The sequence below is a fragment of the Delphinapterus leucas genome, chromosome 19 (genome assembly GCF_059928025.1).
Source record: "Delphinapterus leucas isolate spDelLeu-1000000601 "Yukka" chromosome 19, BTC_Dleu_Yukka2, whole genome shotgun sequence".
NCBI classification, from domain to species: domain Eukaryota; kingdom Metazoa; phylum Chordata; class Mammalia; order Artiodactyla; family Monodontidae; genus Delphinapterus; species Delphinapterus leucas.
In genome coordinates this window covers 25,244,457-25,268,046 of record NC_143147.1, presented here as the reverse complement: position 1 = coordinate 25,268,046, position 23,590 = coordinate 25,244,457, and the positions used below count along the sequence as shown (strand labels likewise).

At 41.2% G+C, this 23,590-nt stretch overlaps 1 protein-coding gene across 11 annotated transcripts in view; it reads left to right on the top strand.

Moving 5' to 3' along the window:
- Positions 1-23,590, top strand: part of MYO1D (myosin ID) — a 344,153-nt gene that overhangs the window by 171,455 nt on the left and 149,108 nt on the right. For 10 of the 11 annotated variants that reach the window (XR_016388918.1, XM_089900792.1, XM_089900794.1 and 7 more), the window contains 3 exons: positions 15,308-15,531; positions 19,119-19,263; positions 20,161-20,265. Coding sequence is in view for 10 of the 11 variants with exons in the window: in XM_089900792.1 (XP_089756918.1) it covers positions 15,308-15,531; positions 19,119-19,263; positions 20,161-20,265 (474 nt within the window). In the remaining variant the exon portion in view is untranslated. The remainder of the gene's footprint in view (positions 1-15,307; positions 15,532-19,118; positions 19,264-20,160; positions 20,266-23,590) is intronic. The other variant, XM_089900786.1, reaches the window with a different exon arrangement.

Below are 23,590 nucleotides of genomic sequence, written 5' to 3'. Positions count from 1 at the left end.
TTCAGATCTCCTACCACCTCCCTCTTATATAGATACATGGGATTGCATTTAGGGTGCAAACAGATAATCCAGGATAATCTCCCCATCTCAAGATCCTTAACCTAATCACATCTGCAAAGTCCTTTTTCTGTCACGTGAAATAACATTTACCGGTTCCAAGGATTAAGAGGTAGAAATCTTTTTGTGGGCAGGGGGGGATTGTTCAACCCACCACATCTCTAAAACACAGTGGCTATAACAGAATTTACTTCCTCCTCATGCATCCAAGGTTTGGCCATTTTTGGGTGAGCCCATCCCAGGCAGTGGGTTGAGTACAGATTGGCTCCACGTGTGGCTTATTTTTTTCTGGTGTCAATGGATCCCAGGGGCATGTTCTTCTCATGGTAACAGCAAAAGCCTAAGGGGGCAAGGCTGACCACACAAGCACATTTCAAGCTGTTCAGGTCACGTGTATATATATCTCGTTGACCAAAGCGGGTCACATCAATGGGGTGACCCATGTAGGTCAAGAGTAAAGGAATGAATATTTGCTATCATAACAACTTAGCATGGGGTTTTCTGTAGATGACAACTAACTTAAAGCTACATTAACAATATATGTATTTGGAAGAGGAAGAAAATCCAGGATTCAAAGCAAAGTTATTTAGTAATAAGACAGTTTGCTATAGTTGTTATTTGAAGGTTAAGTCAAGACGCTACATGTTTTGTAGTCTTAGCCTGGCCAGATACAACCCTGAATGTGATGATCACAGGAAACTTGTTGCATGATGTTTGATTTAGAGGATAGACCTCCACAGATGTGGAATGAGCTGCCTAGCTCCTTTTGCCATAATGTGGTGACTCAGTGAACTCCTTGGAGATGTGAAAAAGAAGCAAGAGTTTTCTGCCCCTCTGGCAGAACAGAATCTGTGCTGGGTAGCCTCGCAAGAAGAGAAGGGAACTAGAGAATACCTGTCAGCTGCTGAGTTAAAGCCAAAGCGACATTAATTACAGTATCTTCTCAGTCATCCTTGACCTATGAGCCTGAATAGCTAGTTCATCTAAGTGATCTAACCAAAAGCTGGTTCCTTATACTTTCATTGGAACCTGATTTTTGGTAATTTGAGAACTAGTATACAATATTTGTATATTTCAATTGGATAGAATTTCCCAGTCTAGGGTTTTTTTTTTCCCCCCTCTTCCCTCTCATTCCAGTAATAGAGGAATGAGATTATTCTCACAGGCCCAGTGAAAGAAAGGAATAATACACAGCAGAGTCTATGAGCTCTTTCTCAGTCTCTTTGGCTCCAGGACAAAATAAGGATGTACCAGGTCACATTTTCCTCAGTCACTTGATAAAAAGCAGTGACACTAAGGTGTTGACTTGTGTCAAGGAAAAAAAAAAAAAGGAAGAAAGTAAAAAGGCAAAGGGGGAATTTTTCCTGGAAAATCCTGTAACTGGGATGAGTAGGGAATTAGGAACTTAATTTAGAGTATCCATATTTAAGGTGAAGATCTTTACGTTTTTAGTGAAAGAAATTCTTTTAACGTAAACGAAACATTCACCGAAAACCAGACTTTTCACGCCTCCTGCTCCTCACTGGCAAACTGCAGCAGTTTGCCAAGCAGATGTTCATTCATGCTAGACTGCTCCAGAGCCATCAAGGGTCACCACTGATTTTGAAATTCCATTAAGACTTGAGAACTGCATGGCAGCTGCCGTGTGTTCCTTCCCTGAATGTTTCATCCTGGGCTTGGCTGGCTGCCCTGTTGTGTAACAGGATGAGTTGTCTGTCTCTCTTAAGTGAGCTCTTAAACCCTAAGGTTACTTGGTTGTAAAACATTCCGTGGGGCCTTTTTCACAGATAAGTCAGTCTTCTTTTAAACTTGTAATAAAAGATCTTTAGTATATTCAAGCCAGTAAGTATCCATTCATTCAACAAATGTGTTCATTGCCAGGCACCCTTTGGAGACACCCAGATGAATATAATAGAAATAGTCCTTCTCCTCATGCAGCATACATTCTAATTGAGGAGTAAGATAAAAAAAATGTAGTCAACAAATAATTATAAATTATGTAACAGTTGTGAAGGAAAGGAAGGCTTTAATTGGGGCGGTCATTCAGAGGACAAGGGAAATAGGCTGGTCAGGGAAGACCTCTCTGAGGAGGTGACATTAAAGTGAGACCGAAAAATTGAGAACGAGCTGACTCTAGGAGAAGTCCAGGGAGAGGAGATGCAAGCAGAGGGAACTACATAAGCAGAAAACTCTGCAGCAAGAGAGGGTGTGAACATTTGGAAGGCATTTCCAGCACTATCACTGCCATGTCTGTGCTTCTGTCACTTTTTTTTTTTTTTTAATACTGGTGCACATGCCTTTCTTCAAGGCTCAGTGCAGCAGAATTTCTGTCTGTGAAGTTTTCAGCTGGAATTTGGGTTTAGGTTTTCTGGAAGGATACCTGGAGGGCAGCTAAGGAAGAGTTCCATGAAATATTGATCACAAGCCAGTTGAGATGAGTGAAAAAGACCAAAAAGAAGGGTAGAGTTTGACGGTCCTAAAATGTTTCACAGACCGAAAGAGCTGTTTATTGGCAAGTCTAACGCTGATGTTCGTTCTAAAAGCAGTCCGATTATTCTCTAAATCCAAGATGGGGTGAGCTGACTTTGTATGAAAATGCTGATTTAATATAACTTATATATTAAATCTATAGAATATACCCTTTCACTGTAGCTTACACCTTTTTCAGTCAAGTAATTTTATGTATGTGGGTGGGTGGGAGTGTGGCTATATATATATATATCCTGATTGTTGTATATTCCTGATTATTTCCCAGTGTTTTTTTTTATACAGCTATTTCAGAGGAGACATCCTCATAGAGATTTCCAATGTTAACTCTTCTTAATGCCTGACCAGGTAGGATCTGACTTAGGTTCATTCCACTGGCATATGTTCGATCCAAGTCGAACATTTCTGCTGTCATATTCATCAGCCGCAGCTGGTAACTCATTTGTATTTCAAAGAATCCAGAGCTTTAGTGGGCATTTCACACATCTTTAATTATGGATAACCTACTAGAGCAGACACAAGTTTCCTGCCATTCATGAAGTGATTGTGAAATAAAGGCGCTCTCCTATTTGTGATTGAGACCACTCCTCCACATAGAGCTTATTAACAAAACAAATTCTTTTTATAGGCACATATTTAAAGTTTTTTTCTAAGAGATGTGCAATTTTTATTTATTATTTAAATTTTTTGGCCACACCCCGAGGCATGTGTGTTCCCCGACCAGGGATCAAACCCACGCCCCCTGCATTGAAAGGCGGAGTCTTAACCACTGTACGGCCAATGAAGTCCCTAGAAACATATTTGATTTTTTTTTTTTACATCTTTATTAGAGTATAATGCTTTACAATGGTGTGTTAGTTTCTGCTTTATAACAAAGTGAATCAGTTATACACATACATATGTTCCCATATCTCCTCCCTCTTGCGTCTCCCTCCCACCCACCCTCCCTATCCCACCCACCCTCCCTATCCCACCCCTCTAGGTGGTCACAAAGCACCGAGCTGATCTCCCTGTGCTATGCAGGTGCTTGTTTCTCAAAAAATATCATTGTATCACAATGTGTTCAGTTGCAAGGAAGGGAGAAGGGGAGAAAGAGAGAGTAGGAGGGAAGGGGAAAGGAATAGAGGGGAGGGGAGGAGGGGAGAGCGTAAAAAGAAAACTCAATTCAGACGGGCACCGAGTATAACGGGGATTTATTTCATACATCAGGAAGCCTTCTCTTGGGTCATCTTCATTCTCAGTGTGGCTCCCCCTTGTGGTTGCCAGATGGCTGCCAACAGTTACAGAAGCCACGTTTCGTTATTCAAGGAAATCTCCTCTAGAAGTACTTGGACATTCTCTCCGAAGAGTGAGAAATTTTCTTTCTCAGAAACACCTAGAAAATGTCTTCTCATGTTTTATTAGCCACGACCAATAACCATGGCCAGCAGATGTTAAAAGGCAAAATGCTAAAGAGCCTTTGTAAATGTAATAAAAGTTTAGCTTATTTCATATATAAAAAGCCCTTACAAATCATTATGTAAAATTACAAATATGTGATGGACAAAAACAAGGAATGAAGAGAGAATCCACAACAGAAAAAATTCTAATAGCCAGTGAATTTTTTATATTCCTAATCAAAGCAGTTGAACCATAGCAACAATATGTTATCCTATATCAACCTGGTTAGTTCTTTTTAACTCTTCGCCTGGTAGAGTTTGGAAATGAATACTTTAGTATGTGGCATTTGGAAATATAAATGAGTCACAGCAGCAATTCTATTTCTAGAATTAGAATATGTACAATGTTACTCCTAAAATGATATTTTAAATTGCAGAAAACACCAGAAATACCGCACAGTAGGAGGTTGGTTAACTGAATTATATGCATGTATCTGGTTGAGTACTGTGAGGCCGTTCAGAATCACATTATAGGAGGATATTTGATCACATGGGAAAATGTGCTTGATGTATCAAATAAAAAGCATTACAAAGCACTTTATGATTATTATGTGATCTCGGTTTTGTGTAAAATATGTATGTAACCATAAAAGAAAAATGAATACATTGGACCGCACACAATTTTTTTAAAAGACAACTTCTGTATGGTAGTATACCATAAATAGTACCAAAAGATCATTGCCATACTGGAAAAACTATTTAAAGTGCTAATAACAAAAAGATCATTTCCTTAATTTATAAAGAGCTCATACAAATCAATAAAAGACAATCCAAAGAAAATGGATTTAAAAGCTAGAAATATGCAGCTTATAAAAAAGAATTTTAAATGACTGATAAAAATGGACACGTTATATTTATATTATATTTATATTAGTTGAAAAATTAATTATATTCCTGTTGACATCCATCTTAAATCTGTTCTGACTTGATTGGTATATAACTAAGAAACTTCAGTCTTCAAATATTATGTTATAAATCATTTCTTGGGAAAGAAATAGATTAGGTAGTAGGATTTTTCAGATTTGTAGGTACAAGGTTGTGTTTCCGGTAGGATTTTCAGTAATATAGTTATAGCTATGTGTGCAAGTATAAAACCTCAACATCACTGAGACAACCTAGCATCTTAGTTTAGATTTTTCTCTAAATAGTAGCATTTCTGTCTGTCTCACCACAGCATTTTTCCAGCATGAGCTACTTAATACTCTGATCTTACTAGTGTGTTGCCTACTGTTATGAGAAATCATGCACCCAACAGTGCAGCTGTATTCTTTTTTTTCTCTTTGGCATTGAGTTACGACCAGGAATGATCTTCATAGTTTTTTAATCATATTATGTTCAACTTGTGTAAATTTGCACTGTTGAAAAAGTATCTGTCCTTAATAAGTGTACTTTCTCTTATCCTGCCATTCCGCCTTACATTAATTACAGTCTAAGACAGAAAAATAAAAAGGGGAAGCATATTTAATGTTTACCCAAGTAATCTAAGGGGCCTTTTCCAAATTATTTCCTTCCTCCAACATTCTGAAATTCCCCCCCCCCCCCCCCCCGCCCAGGAAGCATCATCACCATCGGTGTGAACACTGGGAACCGGTAGCGTATTTGGGGTACAGGGATACATTGAAGAGCGCTGGTCTCAACAAAACCCTCCTGGCACCATCACCCATTGCCTACAGCCAGAGCCAGGCTCCTAGCAAGAGCTGTGAATATGAATCACATTCCTTTGTAGAAGCAGGGTTTTTAGGTCTGAAAAATGACTGTTTCTCAAAGCCAAGCGTTTGCCAGCAAAAAATATTTTAATGTATGACTTCAAGAAACTTATGTCAAATGTATTCCCTGCTTTTGTTTTATGTTGAATTATTAGTACGAGAAACACAAAGCAGCAACGTACAAACATATGTCAAGCCTAAGTGCTTTAAAAACCTATTTTTAATTTGTATCAAGTGTCTAGCATAAGGCCTAGTACCTAATAATGAAATAATGTTTTCTCTCCCTAGTCTGAGGAGCCATAACCGTAATCAGATGAAAATCAAAGACAGTGGCTGTCAATGCCACGCGCACGTTAGATCAGAAAGAACCTTTAACACTTTAAAATTTTCGTCCATTTTCAGTAGCTGTTAAGATAGAATATGAGTATGTGCTCTTATAAATCATCTAGTGTAACATCCTTGCTTTACAGCCGAAGCACCTGAAGCCTGCCAAGTAGTCTGTAGGGAATGCTGGCCTCTCCAGGGAAAGATTCTTTCCACTCCACCCCAACTCCCTGCCACTCAGGGAGCTGTCCCTCTCGCAGTGCTGGACTTCCTTGAAAGAGCCTCACTGTGACAGGAATCCAAGCTTCTTTACATGGAGGTTTCCATTGTTGTGACCTTTGAGCAGATCTCACTTCTTAGGGGATCAGTTGTAGTTGTTTCCCAGTTATCTCATAGGCATGTTTGGTTTTTCCTAGAATATCATAGGTGTCCCCTGTTTCCCTCTATATCCCCGATAGAAACCAAACGTACAGTAGGAATTTGGGAAATTCTTATAGAACGAACAAATGCTCAGTAATGCTTATGCCACCATGGCATGTTTTGGGATGGCATATACTGATCCCCTTCAAAATGAATGAGTAATCTGTGTACAAAGGGTTTTGTAGTTAAATTTTGTTTTTAAATTTTAAAAATTTAAATGTTTTTTAAATTTTGTGGAACAAAGTTAAAATAGGTTTACTTACACAGAACTTCTTAGAGCTTTTAATATGCTAATGTACATTATGAATCTCCAAAAAGGACTTGCAGTATGCAGCCTTCCTGAACTTACTGAAAATGGAACCCTTTTTTCAAGGAGCATTTCAAAGGCCCTATGTTCCAGAATTCACTTTTGAAACTCTATAGAAAAGAATGTTAGGATGCACCTTTGGCTGGTCCTTTCAAATACCAGTTATTATCTGAGTTTTTGAGAGATTTAGGGAACCATTCAAAATTGAGATCATTTGCAAGCGTCTGAAACAAAGGTTACTGGGTTTTTGGTGGTTTTTTTTTTAAGGAATTCTGCATGTTCTAGATGCTAGATATAAAGGAAGAAAAGTCAGAACATTTGTTACATAAGATAAAAGCCCAACCTGTCCCCTGACTGGTTGATGAGCCACCTCCGTCTTGGATGACAGTGGATCTGGGGGTGGACGAGGCAGCAGGTGCCTTCACACAAACTTAAAACATCCCCAGATGCCTCGTTGGATCTACTGAAATGTCCAAACACTTGGCCCAAACCCTGAGGTTCTGTGTCCAAAAGCAGTTCTGAAATAGCCTTGACCTGAGCGATTTTTGAAGATGAATTATCAACTTTGTACCTCTTAAGAAAAAAAAATTTTTTTAACCAAACAGAAGAAAGCAACCACTTCAGTAGAGCTCCACAGGCAGTTTACTTTTGAACAAGATTGCATCCTGAAAGGCCCATCAGAATTACTTAACCCGTTTGCTGGATTAATTTTGTTTTCATTTATCTTCAGAATAATTGCAATTTGATTTTTGACAGAGTTAATGTTGAGCTAGTCTTCTGACAATAATTGACTAAGAGGTTCAATTGCTTCTTGAAGTTTCAGTTACAAGGAGGTTGTCAGACTACAGCATCACCATATTAGGCAACGACTGTATGCACTAAAGAATTTCTAGGCTAATGGATCTGGAGAAGGCCATATAGAAAATGTATGAGTCCCAAATGAAGGTTCACAAGTCAGCTAACTTGGCAAGTTAGTCTGCCAGACCAAGGTAGAGCTCAGGGGTGATCATTTCTAAATTACACCTCACACGCACATAGTTAAGTTCATCAGGATAATTTATAATGATCAGGCTCACACATGCTCTTTTTTTTTTTTTTTTTTTTTTGGAAGGGGGTGTCTCTTTATTTGAAGGTTTTACATCTGTTTATTGACTGAAGATCTGGTTATTTCATTTCTCTTTTTAATTTTTATTTTATATTGGAGTATAGTTGATTTACAATGTTGTGTTAACTTCAGGTGTACAGCAAGGTGATTCAGTTATACATATACGTGTATCTATTCTTTTTCACATTCTTTTCCCTTATAGGTTATTACAGAATATTGAGTAGAGTTCCCTGTGCTATACAGTAGGTCCTTGTTGGTTATCTGTCTTATATATAGTAGTGTGTATATGTTAATCTCAAACTCCTAATTTATCCCTCCCCTCCATCTTTCCCCTTTGGTAACCATAAGTTTGTTTTCTAAGTCTGTGAGTCTGTTTCTGTTTTGTATATAAGTTCATTTATATCATTTTTTTAGATTCCACATATAAGTGATATCATGATATTTGTCTTTCTCTGTCTGCCGTACTTCACTTAGTATATTTCGTTATTTCTTAATTTCTCCCCTAGGTCATCTGAAATGCTATTAATTTATCTGTAAAACCAAGGAATTTTGTGTCAAAATTTATGCTAAGAACTTACAAATTATATCCACTGGGTCTTAGTTTCTTCTTGGTACCTATTAACCTGCTATTCTAGTAAAAACATGGGTACCGCACTAGCATTTTAAAAATAGCACATCAGGTCTTTATTCATTTTGTCCCTCATAGAGATATTTGGGTTGAAGAGGAATAACTCAGGAAATTTTTTCTGTCTTTGAATCTTCCTTTAAAATAACTCCTTCGTTAATCAATCATGAAATATTCCAAAATGGATGTCGTATTCTAAATATGATGGGGTATATGGATACCAAAGATAGATTTTGTGTATTTTACAATTTGCTCAGAGTTCAGCCTGGTACCTAAATAAATTGTCCTCCACCACAACTCTTTAGCAACCATATACTGTCAGAACTCAGCCAGAATTACTGTATGGAGGACTTAAGGCTAGAAATAGAAGAAAAATGCTTCTCCCAAAAGTTCTCCCTAGGCATGGAGGGCCTGGGAAGCTTGGAAGCTGGAATTTTGAAGGATTTCGGTTGTAGAAACTAAGAGAATATCCAATTCAGGGCAACAGGGAGCTGTGTGAGAACAGGCAGAAAAGACCCAACACCCAATAATGACTAGAAAACAAAAACATGGAGAACAAGAGAAAAACAGAAAGCTGACCTGTGTTTGTTTCTGAAGCTAAACTGAAGATATGTAATTGACCTATTTCTTAACAGAGTGTTACCTAGGATCCTACATCTTTTGCAAAGTGTATCTTGTACTTTAATGACTGACAGATGTTGCTTTGAAATGCCTGACCACCAAGGAAGAGGAAAACATGGTCAAATTAAGATGGCATTATAAAACATCTGGTTAGACATGACAGACTGTGCTTATATCTACTCCTCTCAAAACCCCTCAATCAGCAGTAAAGGATGAAAATTGGAGAAACCCACAAGGACAAATAGAACCATAATGGAAACAACAGCAGAAAAGATGCATCAACATAATTTTGGAAGTAAGTGAACATGTGGTTAGCCCCCCGAGCTGGTGGAGAAAGCTGAAATCTAAGTGCCTGCAGACAAGCAAGCCAGGTCACCCAACCATTGGGCTGTAGGAAGATTCAGGATGGAAAGGACCAGGTACCTCTGTAGGTAGGGGTGAGGGGTGGAGCTGGAGGAGTAGAAGGGTTGAAACTCTGTATAAAGAGCAATTATAACGACTTCCCTGGTGGCGCAGTGGTTAAGGATCCACCTGGCAATGCAGGGGACACGGGTTCGATCCCTGGTCTGGGAAGATCCCATGTGCCACAGAGCAACTAAGCCCGTGCGCCACAACTACTGAAGCCCGCGCTCCTAAAACCCGTGCTCCACAACAAGAGAAGCCACCGCAATGAGAAGCCCGCCCACTGCAACGAAGACCCAACACAGCAAAAAATTAATAATTAATTATTTTAAAAAGAGAGCAATTGTACACCCAGCTCTCCTAACCTCACAAAGTTGGAGGAGCTACCTCAGTCTCATTCTGATAGAAGACAAGAAGTTTACTCTGAAGAAATTGAACCAGAGAAGCTCTGGGCTTGGGGACACCATGCACCAGTGGAGGAGAGGGGTCAGGCACCATGTTGCAATCAAGTAAATTAAGTGAAAGTCTAGATACGAAATATATCCTCCAGCCCCCTTCACTCAGAATTCTGGCAGCAATGAGAAAACAGTTTAAGGTACGGACATTACTGGGGTCCCCCACAGATGGCTGGTCCCCACCTAATCACCCTGTAGTGAAGTCCACCACCCACAAAGCACACATACAGAGCTTCCAAGTGGCTTTTCACTTTTCAGTGAATGGACAGCCAAGGATCCCCAGACGTTCAAGCAAGGCCTCTAGCTCAAAAGACCAAGACGAAGACAAACGGGAGAAGAGGGGATTTATGGGTAACACATGCAATGTAGGGAGCAGCATAAAAACTAAAACCAGAATTCATCTGCTTGAGAGGAAGGATGCTTTTGTAAAACAAGAGCAACATGCTTTTTTTTTTTTTTTTTTTTTGCGGTACGCGGGCCTCTCACTGCTGTGGCCTCTCCCGTTGCGGAGCACAGGCTCCGGACGCGCAGGTTCAGCGTCCATGGCTCACGGGCCCAGCTGCTTCATGGCATGTGGGATCCTCCCAGACCGGGGCACGAACCTGTGTCCCCTGCATCGGCAGGCGGACTCTCAACCACCGCGCCACCAGGGAAGCCCAACATGCTTTTAAAAGGGATATTTGGAGAACGAGGATGAGTTCTTGAAAGTGGAAAACGTGACAGCAAAAATGAAAGGTTCAATATCAGGCTTGCAAGATGAAGTTGAAAACATTCAGTCACCCAACAAATACTATTTTTTTTTAAACATCTTTATTGGAGTATAATTGCTTTACAACGGTGTGTTAGTTTCTGCTGTGTAACAAAGTGAATCAGCTATACATATACTATATCCCCATATCCCCTCCCTCTTGCGTCTCCCTCCCACTCTCCCTATCCCACCCATCTAGGTGGTCACAAAGCACCAAGCTGATCTCCCTGTGCTATGCAGCTGCTTCCCACTAGCTATCTGTTTTACATTTGGTAGTGTATATATATCCATGCCACTCTCTCACTTCATCCCAGTTTACCCTTCCCCCTCCCTGTGTCCTCAAGTCCATTCTCTACATCTGTGTCTTTATTCCTGTCCTGCCCCTAGGTTCTTCAGAACCTTTTTTTTTTTTTTAGATTCCATATGTATGTGTTAGCATATGGTATTTGTTTTTCTCTTTCTGACTTACTTCACTCTGTATGACAGACTCTAGGTCCATCCACCTCACTACAAATAACTCAATTTCGTTTCTTTGTATGGCTGAGTAATATTCCATTGTATATATGTGCCACATCTTCTTTATCCATTCATCTGTCGATGGACACTTAGTTTGCTTCCATGTCCTGGCTATTGTAAATAGAGCTGCAGTGAACATTGTGGTACATGACTCTTTTTGAATTACGGTTTTCTCAGGGTATATGCCATATGACCCAACAAATACTATTGAGTGGCTACTATGTCCTTGGCACTGTTCCAGGCAGTGGAGATTCATCAGTGAGCAAAAGAAGCAAAGATCCCTGGCCTAGTAGAGCTTAAATTCCAGTAGAGGGAGAGCGTAAACAATACAGTCATATGTAAATTACAGGTGTTGTAGAGGGTTAAGTGCTGGAGGCAAGAGAAGAAAATAGAGCATGGCATAGAGAGTGGAGAGTACCAGGAGAGGAGGGCGGACAAGGGGAATTTTTTACATAGATGGTCAGGGCCGGGCTCATTGGGAAGGTGACAGCTGAGCATGGACTTAGAGAGTGAGGAAGATAGCCATGTGATACGATATCTGGAGGAAGATCCTTCCAGGCAGAAGGAAAGGCCCTGAGACAGGAGGCCTGTGCAGGGTAGAGCAGGGCCCAGTGTGGCTGGAGTGAGCCAGGGAGAGGACAGTGGAAGGAGCTGGGCGGTGACAGTACCAGCTTATGTGGCCCTTGTGGGCCAGGGGAGGGGCTTTGGCTTTCACTCTGGGGGAGCTGGAGCACTGCGGCAGTGTTTTAAGCAGAGAAGTGACACGATCTGACTTTGGTCTCAAAAGGATCACTCGGGGGACTTCCCTCGTGGCGCAGTGGTTAAGAGTCCGCCTGCCAATGCAGGGGACACGGGTTCGAGCCCTGGTCCGGGAGGATCCCACATGCCACGGAGCAACTAAGCCTGTGGCCACAACTACTGAAGCCCGCGTGCCTAGAGCCTGTGCCCTGCAACAAGAGAAGCCACTGCAATGAGAAGCCCACACTTGCTGCAACTAGAGAAATCCCGTGTGCAGCAATGAAGACCCAACACAGCCAAAATAAATTAATTAATTAATTTAAAAAGAAGAAAAAGGATCACTCGGCTGCTGTGTTGAAAATTAACTGTAGGGGGTCAAGGTACTGAAGAGAGGAATTGTGTCTAAAATTCAGTAGCAGGGATGTGTGACCTGTGGCCCTAATGTTCTCTTTTTATACCTCAGTGTGTCCTCCAATTCACCCGCTCTGTTTGCCTCTATCCTTGGTTCCACCTAAGAAATGAGTTGCTTGCCCTCTCCGTCACCCTGATCCCTGCCTTGTACCTTCTGATAACTTCCTCTCCCAGATCCCATCAGATCTCCTTCAGGGTTCAGCCCCCACTCTCTTGCATCAGATCCTAAAGCACATAATGTCTGGTTGGTTCCACTTTTCGTGTTCATATTGTTGAATGAGGGCCCCCCTGGCTCCCTGGTTTTTTGCTGAACCTCTCTAGGCATAATCAAATAAGCATTAAGCATTTGCTTATTGAATATAATATTTAGTTTTCCCCCTTTTTAGACACTCTGTCATCAGGCTAAGTCCTCTCTGGAGGTAAGCTTTGTATGACTTGAAAAACCCCCACAGTTTAAGCTCTTTAAACAAAGAGGGAAACGGGAAGATCTGTCTCATACGTTAAGTTCCAACCTTCAGACCCTTCATGAGACGATCAGCCACAGCCTTTCTCCCACACAAAGGCCTGGGGAGCGTATCCGTTTATAAGGGATTATAAGGGAAAATACATGAATCATTTTTTTGCACAGAAATCATTTGCCTCCATAGTTTTTCACTGCTACTTTTTCTCTGATGTTAGAAAAATAAATAAAGCCAAAGGGACTTCTGATAAAGTTGATGATATAACTGCAGGCCCACAAAATTCCTTTCTCCCAAATGGTATAGTTAATACAACAGATGTAATAATGTAAACACTATTGACTTTAAATTTTTGATGTAATTATTATTGGGATTATAAAGGAGAGGTAATAGTGATGGTAGGAGAGCTAAATCACCAATTTCTGTAATTTGGATAGGGTCTCAAAGGATCCAGCAAGAAATAACAGTATATGTGTATTATACAGCATATGTGTATACTGTGTGTATGTATGTGTATACATATAAATAAATTATATGTGTATTTAACTGCCACGAGAAGAAGCAGTTAAAATAGTTGGCATGAAATGACACTGTGAGATGGGGAGGTGGGCTTAGGTGGGCAAGGGGAAGGGCTGCTGTCTTTTTTATAGCATTTTTGTGCTGATTTTTCAACTACACAAAACCTAAATAAACTAAGGACACAGATGAAATCTGAAAGGTCCAAAAAAAAAAACCTACCCCTTAAAAAGTACCTACTTATACTTTTTTTTTCAGATTATACTAGAGTCTAACCAAAAACATTTTAATAAAAAATCTTTATAAAACACTTTTTGAAAATTATAAGATTGATTTCCTGTATAGATGTGGCTCCAGGGGGGTCTTAATTTCCTTCCTCTTAAAAAAAAAAAAAAAAAAAGCAACAAACAGTATGAAACTTTAAAAATGTGTTTTCTTTAAAAAACTGAATCACAGATTTCTACCCTCTAATTGTACTCTTTTGGTTTTTCAAGATACTAAAGAAGGGACCTTTATTTTAGCACTTGGGTGGAGGCCTGACAAAGCTGTGTGCGTGATAGATTCGTCTACAAGAAGAGAGGCATCTTGACTAAAACAGGTTACTGTGCCGATGCCACATGCAGCAATGAGTGACTTTTCACTGCCTCTTTGTCTTTATATATTCTGTTTATACGTGAGCTCCAGGTTCATCAGAACTTGCTCCTATGTCGCGTTTCCCTCACATATCATGGTTTTTCTTGACCCATTAGTTCCTCTTTGGGGTCCGTGGATGGCCTCCTCATATTTGTACAGCAGGCTGGAAAGGGAGGGCTTTGCAAGCACTTGGTACCTGTTTAGGAGCCTTCATGAAGACCAACCTAAAATGGCTGAATAAAAGAGGTATCGTACCAGTTTTTCTGAGAGAAAGTGGTGGACACAGATGGGGATCTAAGAAGAAATAAAAGAACCCTGAGTGATCCTGGAGAACCCATACTGTGGGCTTTGAACTGGAGGTTGAATATCTTGGTCCTGAGAGGCCAGAGACAGGGAGGGAAGTAGTACCCTCCACCTAAGAACTGAGACAGTCAGTTAAGTAGCAGCAGTGAGTATCACCTGGAGCGTGATGGCGATGTGTACGAGGAGTTTATCCAAGAAAACAATGAGGACGTTTGGGGTCTTGGGACTGTAGTAGCAGAAAGGGAAAGAAAGGGATTTATACTGGAAATACCGTGGAAGAAAGAAGACGTTTGGTGGTAGAAAGCATATTTAGGGGAAGAGCCAATAATGAAGATCACACCAAATTTCTTTTTACTTGAGAGATTGAGAAGTATGGGGTCCTGAAAAAAATATAAGTATCTGTGAGTTCACCGTGTTTGGATAAAGCAGGCGCTGAGACGTTTACATAATGTCTGATTGATTTCTGATCACTGAAAAAATTTAACAGATTCATATTAGTAACTTGTTTTTTACCCTTTCTCCACGAATACGTCTAAATTCTTGGGACTTTACCTGGGGAGGGGGGGCTGCACAGACTGTATATAAATCAGTTCATACATCCAATGCGACATTACACTAGTGGCCAATGTGTATAATCTATGCAAAGCTAGGTTTCATAAGAGAACTATGGATGCTGAGGGCTTTGTGTTCTGACTCATCTTGCTTCCTTTCAACATTCTTAAAATATTTATCCAAAGATAATGGTATTTTGGCTTTCTTCTTTACACGACCGTAAAGTTAGAACAGGGCTCTGCTTCAGACTCCGCGCACGCCTCCTTAGGAGGTAACGAACAGCTAGACACTGAATCAAAATGACGGACGTGACTCCTAGTGCCATCTGTTGGTGGCAGGCAGAACTGACATGCTCTGGCTGATTTTGTGACGCATACAAATTGCCAGGTTGAGCTTCTAAGTAAAGGAGCTTCTGTGATTTCAATGTGATCTGCTACTCAGCCAACCAGCAACATTTTCCTTTTTTTTTTCCTCTATTGCGAAGGTGTGGCGGGGCACCCTGGCCCGTATGCGGTACAAGAGGACCAAGGCGGCTCTGACAATTATCAGATACTACCGGCGCTACAAAGTGAAGTCGTACATCCACGAGGTGGCCAGACGCTTCCACGGCATCAAGACCATGCGGGACCACGGCAAGCACGTGAAGTGGCCAGCCCCGCCCAGAGTGCTTTGCCGTTTCGAGGCAGCCCTACAGGCTATTTTTAATAGGTAAGGACTTGGTATGTGCTGCATCCGTTTGTGGCAGTACACGTACTATATAAATTTACAGATCTGAGACCGTGACGTTGCTTTTACCTTGTGTCTCCACCTTCGTAGATTTCACTTTCGAAGGGCATTTGCCTACCCCTCCAAATAATAGAACGGTCCGTTTATTTTTCCATTAGCAGTAGACAGCAGCATGCCACAAGGCCTGAATCCAGCCAAGTTTAAGATAAGCTAGTAGCATGATGTCTCTACTTTCTTTTACTAGCAAAAAGATAACTCTATTAAAATCACCACACATCACTCACACTAGGATGTCTGTTCATCCTTTCAGAGCAGGGGTTCTCTATCCCGCACCTGACATTCACAAGGAGTTTATAAAACACACTGATGCCCAAGTCCCACCTCCAGAAAGTCCTGTTTAATGGTGCTGGGGAGCGGAGCCCAAGCGGAGGTCCTTTTTAAAGTTTTCCAGGTGATTTTAAAGTAAAAGGCAGAAAACACTGTTATAGAGCAAGCTATTTTTTTAAACAAATAAGTAAGTTAATTAATGCCCATGCAACATTTGATACATTTCCAGCTAATCTTCATTTTCTTAATAAACTGCCCTGCATCTGACTTTGTAGTTATTCATAGCTCCTTTCTCCTCGTTTTTTGAGCTTGTTTGTTGACAGCGTGCACCAGATATGTTTAGCTATGTCTCAGGTACAGCCATCTAGTCGCATAAACTAGGCTGATGGTTCTCAAATGTGGTCGTTTGGCATTATGGTATTCCGCCCAGAACACCATGAACTAATTAACGTATTGATGTAATTGATGTATTGAATGTAAATCAATGTATTGAATGGCAGATATCAAAAAGAAAGAAAACGCATGCAAGGAAAACTCTTTAGTACATATCTCATTTGCTTTTAAAAAAAAAATGATTGCTCATAAAAAGAAAAAAATAAAACAGTAGAGCATTATTGAAAGCAAAAGCACCCCAGCCCTCCGTTCTCCCATGCAATACTATAAATGTTAGCTGTAAATCTTGGCAGCCTTTTTACTGCACAGATAAATTTTTTTTCATGAATTATGTCATCTGTCACCTGCATTTTTGACATAATCTAAAAAGTGATTAAATGATACGTGAATATATGCTCATTTTTTTTGAAGTGACATAGGGACTTCCCCGGAGGTCCAGTGGTCAAGACTCTGTGCTCCCACTGCAGTGTCATGGGTTCGGTCCTGGTCGGGGAACTAAGATCCCACATGCTACGCGATGCAGCCAAAAAAATTTTTTTTAAGTAAATAAAGTGACATAATATAAAAATTTACAGGATATAAAGTTGAAATCCTCCACACCTCCTCTTGTCTCTCCCCATTTTATTTCTTTCCCCTAAGATAACCACTCATTAACAATTAGTTTGTATCCTTCTAAATCTTTGTCTACGCACTTACAAACACATACACACGCAAGAGAAGCATGATACAGTGGTTAAGAACACACACCCTGGAGCCTGGGTTCATATTCTAGCTCTGCCACTGACTAGCTGTGTAACCTTGGGCAAACGAGTTAACCTCTCTGTGCCTCAGTTTTCTTATCTGTAAAAGGGCCATAATCATAGCACCTGCTCATAGGGTTGTTGAAAGTATTATGAGTAAATATGTATAAAGCATTTCAGGTAGTGCCTGACACATAATAAGTACTATGGAAATGTGTGCTTATACTGTGAGTGTGTATGCATTTGGGTTTTTTTCCCCTCTCTTTTTTCCACAAGGAGGACTCTATGTATGGTTATATGACTTTACTTAAAAATAAGTCTTGGAGACCTGTCCATCACAATAAATAAAGATCTATGTCATATCTTTAATGGCTGCAAAGAATTATTGATTTTGATGATGTCGCACTGTAGCCTGTATAGTCTTCTTTTTTAGACTTGGAGGTTTTCTGTATGGCCTAGAATTGATTATTTTTTGTAAAACTCAGTTTATTCATTCAGCAAGTATTTACCCAACACCTGCTGTGTCACAGACACTGACTTAGGTTCTAGGGATGCAGTGACAAACAAGAAAGATGTGAAATACTGTCCCAGCCTTCTTAGGGCTTATAGTCAATGAGCATTTTGAACATAATACATCTGCTCTGTGTCTTGACTGTACACACACACACACATTGAATGAATCTTGCCAGCTGTGTTAATCTAGTTCAGAGGCACACTTTTTCTGTAAAGGGCCAGATAGTAAATATTTTAGGCTTTGTGGGCCCCATATGGTCCTCGTCACATATTTTATTTTGTTTGGTTAAACACGTAAAAACTATTCTTAGCTCTATGGGCCGCGTTTGGCACAGGCTGTAGTTTACCAACCCCTGGTCTAGTCCCTGTATCACATTTCATTTATTCTTGCGTTTTTGATCTGTAGAATCCTGAGAGAAGTGTGTGAAAGGATTTTGCTGTGATTGTGGGGTCTTGCTTTCTTCTGCCGCCTCCACAGTGTGTGTCTAATCGTGCTTCAGCTCGCTCCCACGCCTCCTAGTAATTCTTTTTCATCCTGGGAAGGCTGGGAGCCTCCCTCACGCCCAGCTTCTTCTTCGCGTGGCCGAGGCTGCTCACTTGTCCGGCGGCAGCTGCTGTCATCTACACGTGTTTAAAGACGGCAGGTTGCTCGATCAGGACGAGGAAGTGTGTGTTGCACCACCCCCAGGTTGGGTGGCTCGGCTCCGGGTTCCCCGGCACAGCTGTTTGCCATGGGTCTCTGGAGTCGGTCAGCTGTGGACCCTGTCCTGGGCCCCTGTGGGCAGTGAAGAGGGGACAGGCTGACCGGGCACCTGTGGATCCTGGCCCCGGCTCTCCCTCTGACACCCCCTCCTGTTCCCCTCCCCCAGGCCCCTGCTCCAGCTGCCAGGACTCCTTGCTTGTCCTCTCACACACCAAACAAGCTCACACTTTAGAGCCTTTGCACGCACTGTTTTCTCTTCCTGGAACAAGTATCCGTACAGCTGGCACCTCCACTTCCTGCTCACATATCCTTATCAGGGGTGCCTCCCAGACCACCCACTGTGACTAACACCTGCCCCCTGGTCCTTCCCTCTGCTGCATTCCTGTCCTCCTTTCCTTGCCTTATTTTCTTCCATAGCACTAATCACATCATCCATACTGTGTGTTTAAGCATGGGTTTATATCTTGTCTGTCTCTGCTCTCTAGAATATCAGCACCTAGCAGAAAGGACCTTCATCTGTTTGTTTACTGCTGTGCTTCCACTCCCTAGAACGGCATCTGGAGTTTAGTACGTGCCTAGAAAACATTTGCTGAATGAATGAATGATGAATCCAAAGTTCCTACACCCTAACTATAGATATGAGAGAGTCCACGTATCACTAAATTCCGGTTGCTTCCAAAACACGCAAACAGCAGAGGAAGCTCTACAAAAAACTCTGTCCACATACAGCTATGTGTATTTTAACATGTTCTATGTATATTTTAGAGGCATTTTACTTTTTTTAGGGTAGGACGCAAGTAATTTAATTCTACTTAATGGCTGCTTCAGTTATTTTTGAGAATGAATGGGATGTTATTTCTAAAGTCTCATACATTTTGCTTGTTTACTTATAGATGGAGAGCATCCCAGCTCATCAAGACCATACCTGCTTCAGACCTGCCCCAGGTTAGGGCAAAGGTTGCGGCTGTAGAAATGTTGAAGGGTCAAAGGGCTGACCTTGGGCTCCAGAGGGCCTGGGAGGGCAACTATCTTGCTTCGGTAAGTCCAGGAGGACAGAGTGGGATCCACTGCTGCTCCCTTAACAAAGAAAGAGAAGAATTTTTCTCCAAGTATTTGTAGAAAGACTAAGACACCTTCAGAAACTAAATTTCTATGAGAGATACTAAACTAAAAGATTTTATTGCTTCTCAGTGTACGATATTCGATGTTTCCCTCACTTTAAAGAGTTCTCTGCCTTGTACCCATATGAATTAGGTACATTCAATAATCTGGCTTCGATCATTTAAACGTTCCCTTGCATAATTCAGCAACTATTTTTAATTACCACCTTTGTATCAGTTATTCCCAAAGCTGGGAATTCACCCTCTCTCCCATTCCTTATTTTTAAAATATTCTAGGACCGTTGGTGTTATAATAACCCTTTAGTAGCTTATCATCTGGGATGGGGAGGTAAAAAGTACATGTGTGAAGTTATGTGAGTAGAGTTATAAAGCAGTAAAAGACTGCCTTCTCATCTAAAATGTTAAGCAGGGCTTCCCTGGTGGCACAGTGGTTAAGAATCCGCCTGCCAATGCAGGGGACACGGGTTCAATCCCTGGCCTGGGAAGATCCCACATGCCGCAGAGCAACTAAGCCTGTGCGCCACAACTACTGAACCTGCGCTCTAGAGCCCACGAGCCACAGCTACTGAGCCCGTGTGCCACAACTACTGAAGCCCACGTGCCTAGAGCCCACGCTCCACAACAAGAGAAGCCACTGCAGTGAGAAGCCTGCGCACTGCTACCAAGAGTAGCCCCTGCTCGCCGCAACTAGAGAAAAGCCCGTGCGCAGCAACAAAGACTCAGTGCGGCCCAAAATTAATTAATTAATTAATTAAAATAAAATAAAATAAAATGTTAAGCATACTCATTTTATCGTGTTTCCTTTTTCTTTCAGAAGCCAGATACACCTCAGACCTCAGGCACCTTCGTCCCCGTTGCGAATGAACTGAAACGGAAGGACAAATACATGAACGTCCTCTTTTCCTGTCATGTCCGTAAGGTAAGGCAAGCTTGAAAGAGACCTCCTTGGAAAGAAAAGACTGATTTCAGGCGAAACTGACTTAGCTATGACCACAGTAAAACAGAACAATAGGTACATAACTGGCTGCACCATCAGTGAGCTCTACCTGTATATATGGTGAGGCATTGATGGAATGGCTAAGTGACTACAAGTTTGGGGTTAGGCTATAAAGACTAATTAGGGAAGTGAATATTTTTGGTAGCCATTTCTTTTTAAGACAGGAGAAGGGGAATCTCCCTGAGGTCAGGGATTTGTATTTTACTGCATGTGTCTTTCATAGCACTTTGTCTATAGCACACTGGTCTGGCTTGTATTTAACGGTCATTCAGTACTTTTTATACGTGTTTTATTGTGTTTTTTTTTTAAAAAAAACAGGGAACGGGGAGAAAACGTAATTTGGAAAAGGGAGAAGGACATAGTGGGACTTGGAAGTGGGGTGGAGGGGAATTATGTGCTATGACTATATTTGCTTATCTGAAGCAGGACACATGAGGACTGTTTTTTACCTGGGGATGAGAGCAGTTGAGCAAGTGGAAATATGGAAGCCGGGAAGTGGAAGGAAAGGGATATAGTTGGTGTTTAAAACCTTAAAACACTGGTTTTCAAAAAAGAGAGGGAAAATTGAGATGATTGTAAAAGAGCATTTTGAAAAATTATGCAAATAAATTTTAAAATACCAATGAAATGGGTGAATTTAAGAAAAATATTGCCTAGATTGACCCCAGAAATGATATTGACATAAATATGCCAATATTCCAAAGGAGGAATTAAGAAAATTATCAAAGAATTACTTATAACAAAGGTCCAGATTTAGGTGATTTTAGAGCTGTTTCGTATCACATCTTCAAAAAGTGCATAATTGCAGTATTATTCAGTTCAAAATAGTGAAATATTATTTTTCAACTATAAATTTAGCAAACTTTAAAGTGTTGATAACAACCAATATTCTCAGGGGTTTAGGGAAATGCTATTGGTAGGAGTATAAGATACAGTCCTTTTGAATGGACAATTTGGCAGTACTTATCAAAATTTCAAATACACAGACCAGGACTTCCCTGGTGGCACAGTGGTTAAGAATCCACCTGCCAATGCAGGGGACACGGGTTCGAGCCCTGGTCCGGGAATATCCCACATGCCACGGAGCAGCTAAGCCTGTGAGCCACAACTACTGAAGCCTGCACGCCTAGAGCCCGAGGTCCGCAGCAAGAGAAGCCACCACAATGAGAATCCCGCATACCACAACGAAGAGTAGCCCCTGCTTGCCGCAGCTAGAGAAAGCCCGTGTGCAGCAATGAAGACCCAGTGCAGCCAAAAATAAATAAATAAATAAATTTTTAAAAATAAATAAAATGAAATACACAGATCACTTTATCTAGGAGTTCCATAACTCAGGATTTATCCTGAAATTATTTATACATATATCCAAAGATAGGTATATGAATAGTTTCATACATTGTAGCAGTCAAAAAACTGGGTGAAAAAACATAAGTATGCATCCGTATGTGATTGGATTAATAAATAATCATGTATGAACACAATAGAATACAGTGTATCTACTAAAATGAATGAAAGGATAAAGGTTAAAAAAGCAAAAGGACAAAATATGTGAAACTGGTTTTCAGGACAGTGCACATGCGGGAGGGTTGGACTGGGAGTTTGAGGTTAGCAGATGCAAACTATTACATATAGAATGGATAAACAACAAGGTCCTACTCTATAGCACAGGGAACTATATTCAATATCCTGGAACAAAACCACAACGGAAAAGAATATAAAAAAAGAATGTTTATACGTGTATAACTGAGTCACTTTGCTGTACAGCAGAAATTAACACAACAGTGTAAATGAGCTGTACTTCAATTAAAAAAAAAAAAATACAGTGCACATCCAGCAAGGAAAGACAGTGATCCCCGAAGGATGAGAAACAAATGAAGTGAGCCCTACCATTAGCCAGTTTACTTCCTGGAGAGAGTTCTGGTCTGTGGCATGAGCAGGGGGGCAGCCAAAGCAGAGCTCGGTAGGCTCCCTAACTGGAAAGACAGAGCTGCGAGCTGGGAGATGCTAAGATAGCTGGAGTTCGTAGCACAGAGTACCAGAGCAGAGAGAGTGCACAGAGAGAACTCCAGAGATCTCCAGAGGGTCCACTTCAGGTATTGAGCTGAGTAGCTCAGCACATGCATGTGAGGAAACCACCCAAGGCTTGGGAAAGAACCACCCGGAGAATCAGAGGTAACAATGCCCAGTGCTCACACAGGCTTGCGAGCAGTGCCGGTCCCCACAGCCAGATTGGAAAAACCTCGTGATTCGTGGGACATTGGGTAGAATCCCGACAAGAATCTTGGCCTCAGTGGTGGGGTATAATTAGCCCTGACTAAACACTGCCCTAATCCCACCCAGCAAATCACCAGAAGAACCAAACTGTTTCCAAGTAATCTAACAGTGTCCCAGAACAAAGCCCTCAAATATTTATAGGAATACAAAATATCCAGCACTCAGAAGATGAAATTAGAGTGCATGGCGTCCAATCAAAAATTACCAGGCAGGGCTTCCCTGGTGGCGCAGTGGTTGAGAATCTGCCTGTCAATGCAGGGGACACGGGTTCGAGCCCCTGGTCCGGGAATATCCCACATGCCACGGAGCGACTGGGCCCGTGAGCCACAACTACTGAGCCTGTGTGTCTGGAGCCTGTGCTCCGCAACAAGAGAGGCCACGACAGTGAGAGGCCCGTGCACGGCGATGAAGAGTGGCCCCCGCTCGCCGCAACTAGAGAAAGCCCTCGCACAGAAACAAAGACCCAACACAGCCAAAAATATAAATAAATAAATGAATTAATTAAAAAAAAATATTACCAGGCATACAAAAACAGGAAACTATAACCTAAAATGAGAAGAAAAATCAATCAAACTGATCCAGAACTGACACAGATTATAGAATTAACAGCCAAGGTCATTAAAACAATTGTTTTAATAAAATATGGATATTTTATGAATAGAAATGAAAAATATAGTGTCTGAGGTTTAAAAAAAATACACTTGATGGAGTTAACAGTTTAGACATATGCAGAAGAAGAGTAAACTTGAAGATATAGCAATAAAACTACCCAGAATGAAATACATGGACTTCCCTGGTGGCCCAGTGGTTAAGACTCCATGCTTCCACGGCAGAATGAAATACACAGGGTTGGGGGGCGGGGAGAGATGCTTCCCCGAAAGAACAGAATATTAGGATGCCATGAGCCAACTTCAGGTGGCCTAATATAAGTGCATGTGGAGTCTCTGTAAGAGAGAAGAGGAGGGAAAATTTT